We start from the raw sequence: 14347 nt of genomic DNA, 5'->3' as shown, positions 1-14347 counted from the left end.
TAATGAACCTGCTTGAATCTGCAGAGGAACTGTGCAACAAGATGCTTGCAAGAAGCAACCTGCTAAGAATATTTTTTAAATTGTACTCATCTATGAAGAACAACTGGGTTTGCTTCTTTTGGGGTTTTAAGTGGTCATAAAAACAGCTCAAAGCTGTCTGGATGCTCGTCAAATTGCATTGGTGGAAATATAACTGAATGTATCGATTGAAGGTTGTTTCTAGATCTTCATTTTGTTTCCTAACCACTGTTAAATTGCAGTACCCCTAAATAAAGTGGGCACTTGACAAAAAGGTCTGTATTATTGCACTATATCTTCCTCATTCCTTCTGTGAGAGTTAGCAGTATGCTACATGTCCCTTCATATTTTACGGTCACTGGTAGGCAGATTTTTGTCACCTGGACAGAAGCAGGCTAGTTGTTTCCAGTTTCCAACCTTGTGCCAACCTTAAAATCTCTTTAGACAAAAAACAAATGCATTCATATGCCTGCTTTTTACCCTGGAATGAGCTCCACATTTTGAAGCCTTCACTTCAACTGTATAACAGTCACCATCTTGGTTTTCTATAACCAGAAGTTACCATGTTTGGATAAAAGGGTGGTGTTCTAGTAACCTTTGGTAAGTAGTTACAAAAACTCTATAAATGACACACACACACACACACACACACAGGCTACAGCAACCATGCCACAAAACTTTAATTTGGTCCAAATCAATATGAGTATAAAATTCACTCCAATTGTTATGAAGGGAATAATACAGTTCATACAGTTGTTATGAAGGGGGCCCAAACCCTTTCTTTGTACCAGGATCTAAACATGTTAGTTTTAATCACTAAAATTCAATATTTTAACATGATGATTGACCTGTTTTTGAAGCATGCTTCAAGTGGCCATTAGAACTGTACTTTTAGGCGCTTCCTCATTACCTTAATTTTCAGCCTTGGAGGTAGAGAAAACTACACTGCCCCCTAGTAGGTTACAGGGTTTCTTTTTCTTAGCAGCTCCAGCTCTCAGTGACACTTTCTGCAGATGCTGTCTGCAAGTCCACATTTAAGGTGAATAATCCATAATGGAGCCCTGGAGAGGGAGCAAAGAGCAGAGCTCAGGTGCTGGCAGAAAGGGAGAATATTCAACAATAATGATCAATTCATCTTTAAAGAAATGCAAAGTAATGCCACTCATTTACTCCTCTGAGCTCACATTCTGTGTCAAACACCTCCCACAGCCACCTAGCTGCACATCCACTCGCCACCTCCAGCGGACACTTCCCATCTACTGTCCCCGTCCTCTGCAACGCTTTTTAACACCTCTTTAGCCAACAAAATCATATGCTCACAACATGAAGCTGCTACCTCCACTGCCACAGGCCTCCACCTAAATCATTTCACACTCAACTGCAGCCGCACCATGCACCTCACTTCAACAAATAATACAAGTCCAACACAAACCAACAATCTCATGCAATCATCAACTCAACAAAACCACCTCACACTCCCAAACTCAACAAGCCCACCCCCATAACACACTCATACCAAACAAATAACAAAAAAAACTTGGCTCTCTCTTGCTTGCGTGCCACCTCATCCATGGGGCCCCACACTTCTTTAACACCAACTACATCAGCACCTCTGCTGGCTATGTGTGCCATCATGGCACAAGCTCAATGCAGCCAGCCTTAAGACAACAACAAAAAAGAAAAAAAAAGAAAATCAACTGTGGCATAACAACAACGCTTTGAACATCCAAATCCATCCAATCATTACCAGCTTCTTAGAAAACTCCCACAATTTACTCATTTCAAAACAAACAAACAAACCTCTCAATCTTGACAGTCACTTCAATCGTGCTCACACATCATCTCATTTGATAAAGCTACAAACAACTTAGAAGCTCACAGCTACAGAGCACCTCATGGACTTTGGCCGTGCAGTAGCTCAATACACAGCATCAAAGCGCATCAACGCTACCACACTCACAGTGTCTTGGATGAGTTCACAGGCGGTTCTGGCTAGATTTACGCCCTGGGCGAACCACCCCTTGAACCCCCCCCCGCCGCCGCCACTAACACAACAATACGTTACATATTTGTATTATATATATAATCTTAAATACAAAAAGGAAACAAGAACAGAGAAAAAAACACAATAAAGAAATACATGAAATACAGTATAGAAATACCAATATAAATTGCACAAATCCTTCAGGTACTAATAACCATGCATGTGAAGTGCAATCTAAAACTTGACTTTTCCAGCCTTCTTTGTTGCAAAATCACATCATCATATCAAATCTGTTGTGCAACTCTATGATTGATGCTGATGACGGCAAGTCCAGAGAGATGCTCCTGTCACACAGTGGACCTCAAGCATGCTTTAATAAGCTTCAGCTTGGAAAAACTCCTCTCTGCTTCAGCTACTGTCACTGGAAGGGTCAAACCAATCCTGACTGCCACTTCTTTCCATATTTTCATGGACTTCAGCTGTTCTGGACTCTTGTCGTGAGCGCTGAGCAAAGAACTTGCGTCTTTCCAATCTGTCAGGCCTGAGCTTGTTAACTTAATTGTCCTCGTAGAAAAGACTTTGCAGCAGAAGCACAAAAGGCTGTTGCTTTTCTCTGAATAGACTAAGCAGCTTCTGGGAATCTTTTCACCATTAACCAATGTCTTCTTCAAATACTGCTGATGGCAACTTCTTCCATTCAACTCATTCCTGGGGAAAACAAAGTCAGCAGGTACCTCACTTGGTCCTCTGCAAACCAGCTGTGTCCCAATTCTGGCAGTCACAACTCAAGGACAATTAGCAGGGTCAGTAGACAGAAGCTCATCCTCAGGGACACCATTTGGTCGTGGGATTTCAGGTTGAGGCATTTCTAATAAAGACAAAATGCTATTGTCATTAGTACATCTTATTTACAGCATTTAATTAGTGTTTACAAAAGTAAAAATTTATGCAAAAACACACACACACACACACACACACACACACACACACACACCAGCCGCATCCTCTCAACATTTACTGTGTTCATGTGTGCAGATCACTTATTCATGGACTTATAAAATACAAGACTTCTATGACATAAATTACGACTGTCTTGGGGACAGGAGGAGGGGAGGTGAAGGAGCGCAGGGGCGCCTAATCAGCGCCGCGCCTCTGTTATTGATCATGTCATATGCACAGCTGTTAAATACAGAAAATGCAACTACAGAAATATTTTCCCACATCGTTTTGGCACCCCCCCTCTTGTGCGGCACCCCTATGCATTGCATATAGTGCATACCCCCTTTTTGCGCCACTGCACTTTATTAACATTTCTTAACATCCTATTAACTAAACACAACACACAACAATTTATTTTAAAAGATATATGATATATGACATGTAGCACATACCTCACAACCTACGGAGGAAGAAAAGAAAAAGAAAAAAAAAAAAAATAGTGGCAGCAGCTACGCAGGTGGTGTGTGGCTTAGTCTGTCAGTCTCTATATTATTAATATCGTTTTTTTTTTTAACCTTACGTCAGTCAGTCAGTGGTGCCAGAGGGGGGAGTCGATCCTAGGGTTACAAACTGGGGGGCCAGCGCGCACACCACTAAGCTACGCAGGTACTGCCGAAAGAATAATGCTCAACGTGCTATATGAAGATTCCAAAGAGGCAAGTTTTGAAAATCAATAATTCTTTGAAAGGATTCACTAATAGCTTTTGTGAGGCGTTGCTATCACTGCTCTTGTTCCTGTCACTCTTTGCTCCTGTCACTTTGTCAGTCAGTCGCTTACTTCCTCTGTCTGTCAGTGCAGTAGGCTTAGCACTAGGCTACCCAGCCTAGTGCTAGCGTGGCTTACCACCAGGCTGTATAGCCTAGCGGTTAGCGCGCCGGACTCCGACGCAGAAGGCGAGAGTTCGACTCCACCTTGTGGACTGCAAACCTAAACGCATACTTATGTGTCTGCTTTGTAATGCCCGCGGGGGCCCCGCTTCCCATTCATTCTCTATGGTAGTGCTAAACCACTACGGATGAAATATATTTTTGGCCACTATGACCCTTGTGGCGCTGTTGTGGATGCGGTACTTCTAAAAATTTCCGCTTTGAAACTTTTGCCGAGACAGGACAGTTAACCCACTGCTCGCTACAGCAATCAGTGCCCCGTATTCATTTATTAAAGGTAAGAAAGGATGTTCGAAATAAGAGTAAATCTACACAATGAATATGCAGGTCCAGGATCACAATGTGTTCGTTGTGAATTCATTTACTGGTGCTGTCACGTAAACTAGCGTCCTTCCGTCGCTTGGCTACCATGATCAGAGTTCATTAGCTGTGGTGAAATGACGTGCTAAATATGAATGAACATGATGTTTTATTTTTTCGTGTGTGTTATTAACAGATTGTACTGTTAAAAAAGCTCGGTGGGTTTCTGACAAAGTTATGTACATATTTTGCCAACACTAAGAGGCCGCTGTGACACAAAGGTTACTAGTGTAGTGTAATTAAACAGCGTATTAATGGCTCGTAGTGAGATGACACGCTAAATTATGAATGAACCTGCTGCTATTTTTCATTCATGTGTACAGTGATTGTGTTGTAATGGCAAGGAATCAGTGGGCGATATCTGACTAAGGTGAGCGATGCTCGCTAATGAATAAACATGATAGGCATATGCTGAAAATCTGCCAGCAATACTTAGGTGCTATGACACTATAGCTACCAGTTTTAGGTTAAGCTTGACTACTGCAACTGACATAAATAATTGTGAATAAACAAATAATCACTCAACCACGAATGATTTTTATTTACAGACAGAATAGTTTGCAATGCCTGGATAAAATACATTTTTATCACAACTATTGTAAGCTAGAGTAAGCTTTGACTAAGTCAGCTGAACCCTGGCCACAGTTTAATAAATGTATTCTCCTGTCAGTGCTCTTTAAAACACTTGTTCTGTCTCCTCACCTTTCTCCTGGAGCTTGCTGTCTAAACCCTACCACAATGTGCAGCATTATTTTTAATATATTTCTTTTGATAAATTTGTCCTTTTTTTGTGGGGTCAAAGGTCATGTGATTATGACCTGAAATCTCTGTATTTGTTTCAAAATATATTAAAAATCAAATTATGCTTATTTCTTACTTTTTTTCCTATGTCAAGATGCACAAGAAAGTTGTATTGTACCCAGGTAAAACCTGTGTGGTGTTCCGCAAGGGGCCACTCGGATACCTCCTCCAAGACCCGTCAGATGAAGCTCGGCGGATAAAAGACAACACCAAACTTCAGAACAAGTCTGTACCAATGAGGGAGGACCTGGTACATCAGAATGCTCTGACTGTGGTCCGTCACAGAGGAGGGGATGCCTCCGACAGGCGCGAGGTGTAAGGAGAGTACATCCTGCAGTTTGGAAAATATAAAGGAAAATCTTTCCGGTGGCTTCTGGAAAATGATGTTGGGTACACCATGTATCTGATCAAAAGTCTCCAGAAGGAAGAGGCTGCAGGGATCGCCATGGCTGAAAGGCATAGTAAGGATAGCCTGCAGTCATTCGTACAGTATGCCCTCGGTTTTCCGGAGATAAAGTCTCTTCAGGATTATGAGGCCAGCAGAGTGAGTGCTGCAGCAGAAGTCTCCTCTGAAGATGATCAGCTTGTTGGCTTTGGCTTACCATCTAAGAGCACACGGAAGGAGATTTGGGATGGCAGAGGTGATGGCTACGCGGCCTTTATCATGGAAAAGAGCTGCATTCAAGGAACACGGATGTATAAGCTGCAGCAGTACTTGCGCAAGAAGCATCAGTCTGCCTCAGCTACCACAAGGACCTCCACCAAACCCATTGGTAGATAATTTTACTAATATTTTAATAACATTTTGATGTGAAACTAAGTTAATTATTGATTTAATTCTTGCCTGAATCACAGGAATGGATGATGACAAAGAGTTGGAGGAGGCAATGCTGAGTGTCTCACCTGAAAAACTTGAAGCCGACAGCTGTAAGTAAACCATCATGACCTTGACTAAAGGTCAGAAGTGACCGTGCCTATTTTCTGTCTGATATCTCCCCTCTCCTCTGTCTCTGCATAAGTAGTTACTGTGCCAACAGCAGCAGCAGCAGCAGAAGTACCCACACCCAGAGTGCCTTCAGGAGCAAAGACAGGTTTTTAATGAAAGGTTTCAGAACTGGAGTACAATTCTTTTACACGACGAATTGCCCTCCAAAACTGAACCTTAACTTAAACTGTTATATCATGTTGTTCTTGTGTTTGTGTTCTGGCCGTGTTCCGGCCACATTCCTCCGATAGTTCAGTTGTGTGCTGGCATGATATTAACTGCTGTAAGGACTATGAATTGATACCTGCCTTCATGAATTGATACCAACCACAAGGGGTGAGTATGCACTTTTGTCCTTTATGGGTGTTGTATTAAAAGTGATCAAGTAGCACTAGGCACTAACACCTGAATGAATGATTGTTCATTGACTCATATTGCTCCTCCTGCTTCAACAAGTAGAGGTTAGAAGAATAAATTTGTTTAGTTTCTGTTGCAATTAGATATTTTACATTTGTTTAACAATGAGAAACAGGAGAAGTAAGAGTATGGATGTTTGAGTTCCTACTAACACCAACACTCACATACATTGTAAATTATGAAGTGACTAACACGTTTTTCCGTTGTAGCTCCCTCTGCGGCACTGTCCATACCCCCTTCCGACACAACTACTGAACTTCAAGCATCATCAGCTGATGGTAACAAACAACTATAATGTTTTTCATCTGATTAAAGGTTTTGTTTATTGTGTCTAGATAAAAAAGGTTGTTTTTTTTTTCCTGTACCTTGTAGGTGCAGCCTTAAAAGATGAGAAGAGCAAGGTTCCTGTGCCTGTACCAAAGGAGCTGTCGTTTCTACTGAAGGAGACCACAGATCAAACACAAGGGCCTGAGTCAAATCCAGGTACGTCTCCATTTTAATTTAGGATTGGTTTTCAATTAAACTTCTGCTTAATGCATAGATCACTGATGCCAGTATAATATTCACAACCACTTTACACTTTGTCATAATGTCATCTTGTGCAAAACATGCACAACTGAATGACAGAAAGCCTACTTTCCTTTTCAGGGCCCAGCACAAGTGTTGCTTGCACATCTGTGCGCAAAGCTCTCACTTTTGAAGACAGCAATGAAGATGGTGAGAGTGTACAGCATGTGGAAAATCCCTAGATTTTAAAAACTCTTGACATTAATAATGCTGTCTTAACTCTGCTTTTTCATTTTATTTATTCAGTGTATTCAAACAGTAACAATGGAATTTATAATACTTATCAGGGAAGTAACTATTTTGTAAAATCCATCTTTATTTTTAAAGCTCCTTCAGCTCAGCCAGCCATTCCTGTTCCAGTGGCTGGTTATGAGCATGAGCTGAGTACCTGGAACTGCTCACAACACCAGAAGCTGTGGATGAAGACCGAGCTGCAAGATCTGGGGCTGTGGCCTGGGTCTCGACCAGTGCGTAACCCAGGAAACACAATTTCACTCTGGCGTCTCCCTCCACAACCTGAGCTCATAGATACTGTGGCTGAGCTCCCGTCACCAAATTTTTTCCAGCTCCACCCCTTCTTCCTATGGAAACCTGAGAGCAGCATCATGGCCAGGTTGAGGAACAATTATACCTTGCCATGTTTGCGTGCTTGTGCTCTTCCACGTGTGGTCTCTGCTGGTGTGGGCAGGCCTCGAGTGATTGTTGGCACCAGTGGTCAGTATTACATCCTGTCCTCACGACTCTGCTGCAGGGCTTGTCGCAGGAACTGGTTTGCTGACAATCCACGATGGCTGGAGAAACTGCCAAATAGGTTTACCAACCTTCTCCCAGCCTTTCTAACTTACAAAAAGGCCATCTGCAAGTCTGTAATGGATGAGCTGAGGCGCACTGGCAAACCTCCAGCAGACATGGCAAACCAGGTGAACGAACTCATGCATCTTAAGTTTAGACGAGCTCACCTGGCATACCTGCATGCCATAGAATCTGTCTGGGATTCTGTAAATAAGTTATTTTTTACAAGAACATCAACACAGTGTTCACTTTGAGCTCAGCTGTATCTTTATTTGTGTATGCTTACCATAAGCTGCTGGCCTTGAATCTTGTTATTCCTAAAAGACTTCACATAATGAATACAGTCCATGCTTTTTGTATAGGAGTTACAGCTTTTATCTTTTTAACCTTTCTGTTCTATTTATGTTATAATAAATATGACTGCTTGGGAGATAATCCAAGTCTGATGTGTTCTATCTTTGGTTTGGTTATTGCTTTCTGGCTCTATCTACAAAAACAGTTCAATAAGGGGAGATCACATGGAAAGTTTTGATGATTTATTGAAATCAGAAGTTACAGAAATAACTTAAGTGATTCTGCAATTAGACTCCAATAATCCATCATAGCAAAAAGAATCCCAGAGGTGACAGGAGTTAGGACAGGACCCCTCCAGAGTTTAGAAGCTGATAGTGGTGAAGCTGAAGATGGAAGCTTGGATGGGGCCCTGAGTGATCACAATAAGGAGGAGATGGGTTGTAAAAATGAGTCTGAAAGACAGAATGGAAGAAAAGCAATGAGATTTAAAGCATTCAGAATGAGGTTAATTGGCTTAGAGAAGGCAGGCAAGAAAGTGATTGAACAACAGTAATGATGTCAGTATTGAGTTTAACAGCACTGGAAAATGCAGGTGATATAAAGAATAGATAAGCAGGCAGATTAGTGATTACAGAACTTCCTCATGGAACTAACAAATATGCTTAATTTTCATCACAATAAATCTGTTACAGCTTCAGTCTTTGTATTTAAACTGGGTTATCTAGATGACAAAAATAAACTGATGGGAAAAAAGAGGACTTTAATATCTCTGGTATGTATTTCTCAAAAATGTTATGATACCTTTTATTCTTCATTATGTACTTAGTGAAACTATAGGTACACACTGCAGAAAAATAGCTCTCGGTCTGTAACAGTGTATAAGAAGAAAAAAAGCAATGTTCAAAATGAACATTATCCACATTTCCTATAGAAAAACTGGTGTTTATTCTTTGATAATGTAACACAAGCTTTGTCCACAGCAGGACTCGAACCTACGCTCAGACAATAACGTAAATAATCAAGCGATTTTTTCATTGGACAAAAAAGCTGCGATTTGATTGGCTGTTACTGCGTTACACCTATACGCGATGGGCCCCCCGCGTGAGGACTGGGGCTTCTTAGCATCAATACCAAATATGTAAATGTGGCCTGCATAATCAGGGTGTTAAGTCACTTAATGTATGAAGTGCCCCAATAGAAAAGTATTGATAAAATTGAGTCTCCAGTCGCTGCATGCATTGTCAAATAACACAGTAGGCTTGTTGAATTAATGTGCTTGTTTTCTAAATCCAGCAATACCAAATATGTAAATATACCAGGCATAGTCATTTAAAAATGTGTGATCTGTGCCAAATGAACAAATATACTGCATTTCATTGCAATATACTAGAGTATACTGGTAAAATCACCAGAGATGAGTGAGCAGGACAGGAAAGCACAAGATAGGATAACAGCTTGGCCTTGATGGTTTGAGGCCTTCAGGGGCAGCCATCACATCTGTGCATTAGTGTGCTGGAGAAACTGACACGATTCTGACGGGCTAAGAAAAGCACTCAGGCAGAGTGAGGGAGAGAGGGTGTCGTAGATAAAGAGCCTAAAACAAGAACAGGAGATCGACAGAGCTCAGGAGACATGAAATAGGGTCGCGATGCAGAGACAGAGGAGCATGGACACAGAGGTGCACAAACGGGGGCACAAAGGTTTTGACCAGTGCACACAGCTGGCCATTACGTATATATGAAATATAGATTATTCCTGAGTTTCCGCAGCATTAACTAAGGTCTGCACCTGTGTTATTGTGCACACTTTGTGTTCACAGCAGCAAAAGACTGTACGCCGCTGTCACCGTAGCCAGGGGCGCAGCTATGTACTTTCTGAGGTGTATGCGGACACATTTTTAGGCACCGAACCCTCCCCCCCTAATAACAGTCTTGGTGAACCTGTAGTTACATTTCTCCAGGTGCATGTCATTTTTCTTGAAGGCCTTTCACAGCTTCACTGGTGCCGAAAACTAATGCTCGACTATGGCTTTCTGAATACAAGTGGGGCTGCCAGTCATTAGGCAGGATGTGACACAGAGCAGAGGGCAACCAGACAAAAACATCTGCCAGGAACTGGCTTTCATGGGCAATCTATGGAGGTTTGTTCCCCCACTAAAAAATAAGTCAAAATTTCAGGTCCTTAGCTCAAAATCTGAAGTGAGGTATCTCCAAATTTCTGCGTACTCAGAAGTTTTTGTTCATAAGTTGAAATATGGACTTAGCTCTGCCTGGAGAAAAATGTTTTGGTTTTATTTAGTGGCAGAAACAAGCTTCCAGAGAGACCCCCAGTGCACAGTATGTCTCTGCATTACCTGATGCAAATATAACTGTGTGAACATCTTCTTTCCAGATACATAAAATCTTTCATACTGTCGGTGTAACAGAGGTAGCAGAGCACACCAACAGGGCGAGATGGGAGTGTCCCTATGTGACAAATGTCAGAGTGGTTTATTTTCTACAGTGTGAATTTCCAGAGAATAAACATGATCCATCTATGGGGAACAAGAAGACTATAAAAACTCATTTCTGAGCACCTCAGAGACCCATCAAAACACAGCCATGCAAACAATCACCCGCTTTTTAAACCACATCCTTACTCGGGGTCGTGCGGCTGCTCTGTTTCCCTCACATTCAGCAAAGAGCAGATACAGACAGTCAAACACCGTCTCACCAACATGTAACAGCCTCACTGTAACGGGGAGAAGCCCACAGACACAGTGAACACGCAAACTCCACACAGAAGGTTCTCTGTTCATCGTCTCCCCGGAAAACAGGCAGTGCTGATGAAGTGCAGTAAGATGATTAAAAGTCAAAATGAAACATTTAAACACAGTTCATGGCTAAAGCTCCACTTTCTATATTCATATGTTAGAAGGTGTTCTCATCTCAGGTTGATTCCCTGTGCAGCCACCAGAGGGCTCAGCATGACTGTGATAAAACACATGAATGTGGGAGCCAGACACGCTCAGCCTGCTGGAGCCGATTAACAGACTAACAATTGTATATGACTCATAACTGAATGAATGGGGAAACCCAGGTGTCACCTCTGTATTTAGATGAGTTTTGGGAAGAACTGCTCTTGAGTCTTTAGCCTAATTAACATTTAAAGTTAATGATGGAAACTCTCTTGCAGATGTTGTGATTTAACAACCACTGTGATGGTGTCCAGAAGCAAAATTACAAAAGAAACTGTGACCTATGGATCTAACTGTATATACTGTATATACTACATATGATGACTCACATTCAAAAGTCTGTGAATCTTTAACCTTCAGTTGGTTAAAAATGCAGACAGACAATCTCATTAATTAAGTCAAAAACACCCTAAACATGTTCATCACGTGTCAAACATCTCCATGTTGGTCTCATCTGTCCAGAGGACATCGTTCCAGAACTCTTCTGGTTTGTTCAGCTGCAACTTTTCAAACCTAAGCCAGGCTGCCATGTTCTTTTTAGAGAGAAGAGGCTTTCTCCTGGCAACCCTCCAAACAGCCACATTGTACTTGTTCAGTCTGTTTCTAATTGTACTCTCATTAACTTTCACATCTAACATGCTAACTGAGGCCTGTAGAGTCTGAGATGCAGCTCTTGGGTTTTTAAAGTTTCTGAGAGTTGCACAGTCTGACTCTGGGGTGAATTTGCTGGAACGTCCACTCCTGGGAAGACTGTCAGCTGTCTTGGGTGTTTTCCACTTGTAAATTAACCTTCTAATAATTGCTTGGAAATGACCTTATAACCTTTCCCAGATTGATGATCAGCAAGAGTTGCTTGTCTAAGATCACTGCTGATGTCTTTCTTCCTTGACATTTGCTCACACTTGTTGATGATCAGTTAATCGATTGCCTTTGATTAGCAGCACCTGGATGCTACTTTGCCTCTTGATTCCTATGGAAGCATTAAGGGTGTACGAAATATTTCACACACTGCTTCCATATTTTGGCTTAATTTTTATTAAATAAATGACCTGGTGTAATATGTCATATGATGCTGTTCATCTGAGGCTGTATTTAAATTACCTGCTAAGGACCAGATGATTTTTTTTTAAATGTCCTGATACATAAAACCTCAGAATTTAAACACAGTATACTTTCTGTTTCATGACTGTACAATAGAGTATTTTAAACACTCTTCCTCTTGTCTGTGTTTCGTTTTCAGCTGAGCTTCACGTCTGAGATTCCACTCTGCAGGCAAGGGTGAGATTTTCTCTGTTAGTTCTGCCGTGTTGAGTAAACTCTCTCATCCTTCCTTCGTCTGTGTGGTGCTCAGTGTCTCTTAAGTGAGTCAATATTTGCTGCTTACTTGGGTTTAAGCTGTTTTCGCCACTGAATGCAGCCAAAGTGCTTAAATTCTTAGAAATGTGAGATTCAGAAACGCATGTGCACTCATTTACCATAACAGAGTGTTCTGCCCTGTAATCTGTTGAATGTTAATTTAATCTCAGTCTATCAAGTCTTTTATTTTGAAGGTCAGTTTGGGCATGACCTTCAAAAAGAGAAAAAATGTCAACAGAAATGACAGCTTATTTATTTTATTATTTTTTTGTCAATATCGCACACCCCTAGTTGGTTCACATGACTTTGTAACCTCATGTTGTATTTTAGGAAGTTTTATGACAGGCGGCTCCAAAAGTGGAGCTCTGCAGACCCACCTGTGTTTTCGTAACATAGATAAGCAGCTTCAGACCTGCCAGCATTTCACAGTGGACGGTTCTTTTACTGCTGAAGCACAATGAATGTAGGTAAGGAAACCAACAGGAGAGAGAGAATGAACCCACAGTGAAACATGGCTGTGGGAATATTTAAAAGTCTGAGGATGTTTTGGTACTCTGAAGTTCCATCCTGAAGAAGCAGAAGCAACAGCGCTCCATGCTCCATCCTCCTCTTTCTGGTTACCATGGCAAAACTATTTAGTGGGTTTTTCCCCCCTTCCTCTTTTTGCCTTCAAAAACATGTTCCCTGTGCACTTTCATTTGTTCTGCTGCACCATAAATATGTACATATAAAGAAACTTCACATTTTCTTAGAGTGGCCAAATTGTTTTAGTTGATTTATGTAACTTCAGTTTAAAACAGCAGTTTCCCCAAGCCTCTATAATACTGCAGTCCCAGCAGTATTACAGAGGAGCCCAACAATCCAAGGATCCCCTATGAGCGAGCACTCGGCCACAGTGGGAAGGAAAAACTCCCCTTTGAAAGGAAGAAACCTTCGACAGAAGCAGGCTCAGGGATGGGGCAGCCATCTGTCGCGACTGGTTGGCTTAATATACTTGGGGCAATTGCTGTTCTATAAAAAGTACATCTTAAAATTTAGAATACCACTTGAAATAGATTTTATAACACCAATTATATAAATACAAATTTTAGCAGCTTTTCTGAGGTCTTCTGGAGCCAGCACTCTCTGGATGAGAGCTGCCCTTCTTTGGCAGACCATGGAAGAAGGTTGTGGAACTGCAGTCCAGCAGTTGATCCTCGGCCAACAGACAGGACAAGAGCTCTGGCTCCAGAATAAACATTTTAAGGAGCATCTTCCTCAGCTAGATAACTGAAGACTGAAATATCTCCTCCAAAACTTCTGGCAACAAGCATGTGCTCGGTATTTTCTCGTTCTCTTCTTCTTTGCTGCTTTTTTCTTTTTCCTCCTTTCTTCTTCTGACTTCCATCTGTCAGAGAGGCCAGGTTTGGTGTGGTGACCTCGCAGTCAGTATTTCCTTGCTCTCCGCTTTCCATCTTCTTTCTCTTTTTTAACACCAACTACATCAGCACCTCTGCTGGCTATGTGTGCCATCATGGCACAAGCTCAATGCAGCCAGCCTTAAGACAACAACAAAAAAGAAAAAAAAAGAAAATCAACTGTGGCATAACAACAACGCTTTGAACATCCAAATCCATCCAATCATTACCAGCTTCTTACAAAACTCCCACAATTTACTCATTTCAAAACAAACAAACAAACCTCTCAATCTTGACAGTCACTTCAATCGTGCTCACACATCATCTCATTTGATAAAGCTACAAACAACTTAGAAGCTCACAGCTACAGAGCACCTCATGGACTTTGGCCGTGCAGTAGCTCAATACACAGCATCAAAGTGCATCAACGCTACCACACTCACAGTGTCTTGGATGAGTTCACAGGCGTTTCTGGCTAGATTTACGCCCTGGGCGAACCACCCCTTGAACCCCCCCCGCCGCCGCCACTAACA

The 14347-nt window shown here is 41.7% G+C and overlaps 1 protein-coding gene across 2 annotated transcripts; it reads left to right on the top strand.

Annotated features, from left to right (window-relative positions):
- The first annotated feature begins 3672 nt into the window (after positions 1-3672).
- On the top strand, positions 3673-8236 carry LOC115775342 (uncharacterized). 2 transcript variants are annotated; one of them, XM_030722874.1, is made up of 8 exons: positions 3673-4166; positions 5145-5823; positions 5906-5977; positions 6073-6141; positions 6662-6730; positions 6825-6935; positions 7101-7169; positions 7347-8236. In XM_030722874.1, the coding sequence occupies exons 2-8, from the start codon at positions 5448-5450 to the stop codon at positions 8063-8065; spliced, it is 1485 nt and encodes a 494-aa protein (XP_030578734.1). In that variant the 5' UTR covers positions 3673-4166; positions 5145-5447; the 3' UTR covers positions 8066-8236. The 2 variants fall into 2 exon arrangements, with proteins under 2 accessions (XP_030578734.1, XP_030578733.1); XM_030722873.1 differs by having other exon boundaries at positions 6070-6141.
- Positions 8237-14347: the final 6111 nt, after the last annotated feature.

Source organism: Archocentrus centrarchus, unplaced genomic scaffold, assembly GCF_007364275.1.
Source record: "Archocentrus centrarchus isolate MPI-CPG fArcCen1 unplaced genomic scaffold, fArcCen1 scaffold_106_ctg1_1, whole genome shotgun sequence".
Taxonomy (NCBI): Eukaryota; Metazoa; Chordata; class Actinopteri; order Cichliformes; family Cichlidae; genus Archocentrus; species Archocentrus centrarchus.
The sequence above is the reverse complement of the archived record's forward strand: the minus strand, read 5'-3'. Positions and strand labels throughout refer to the sequence as shown.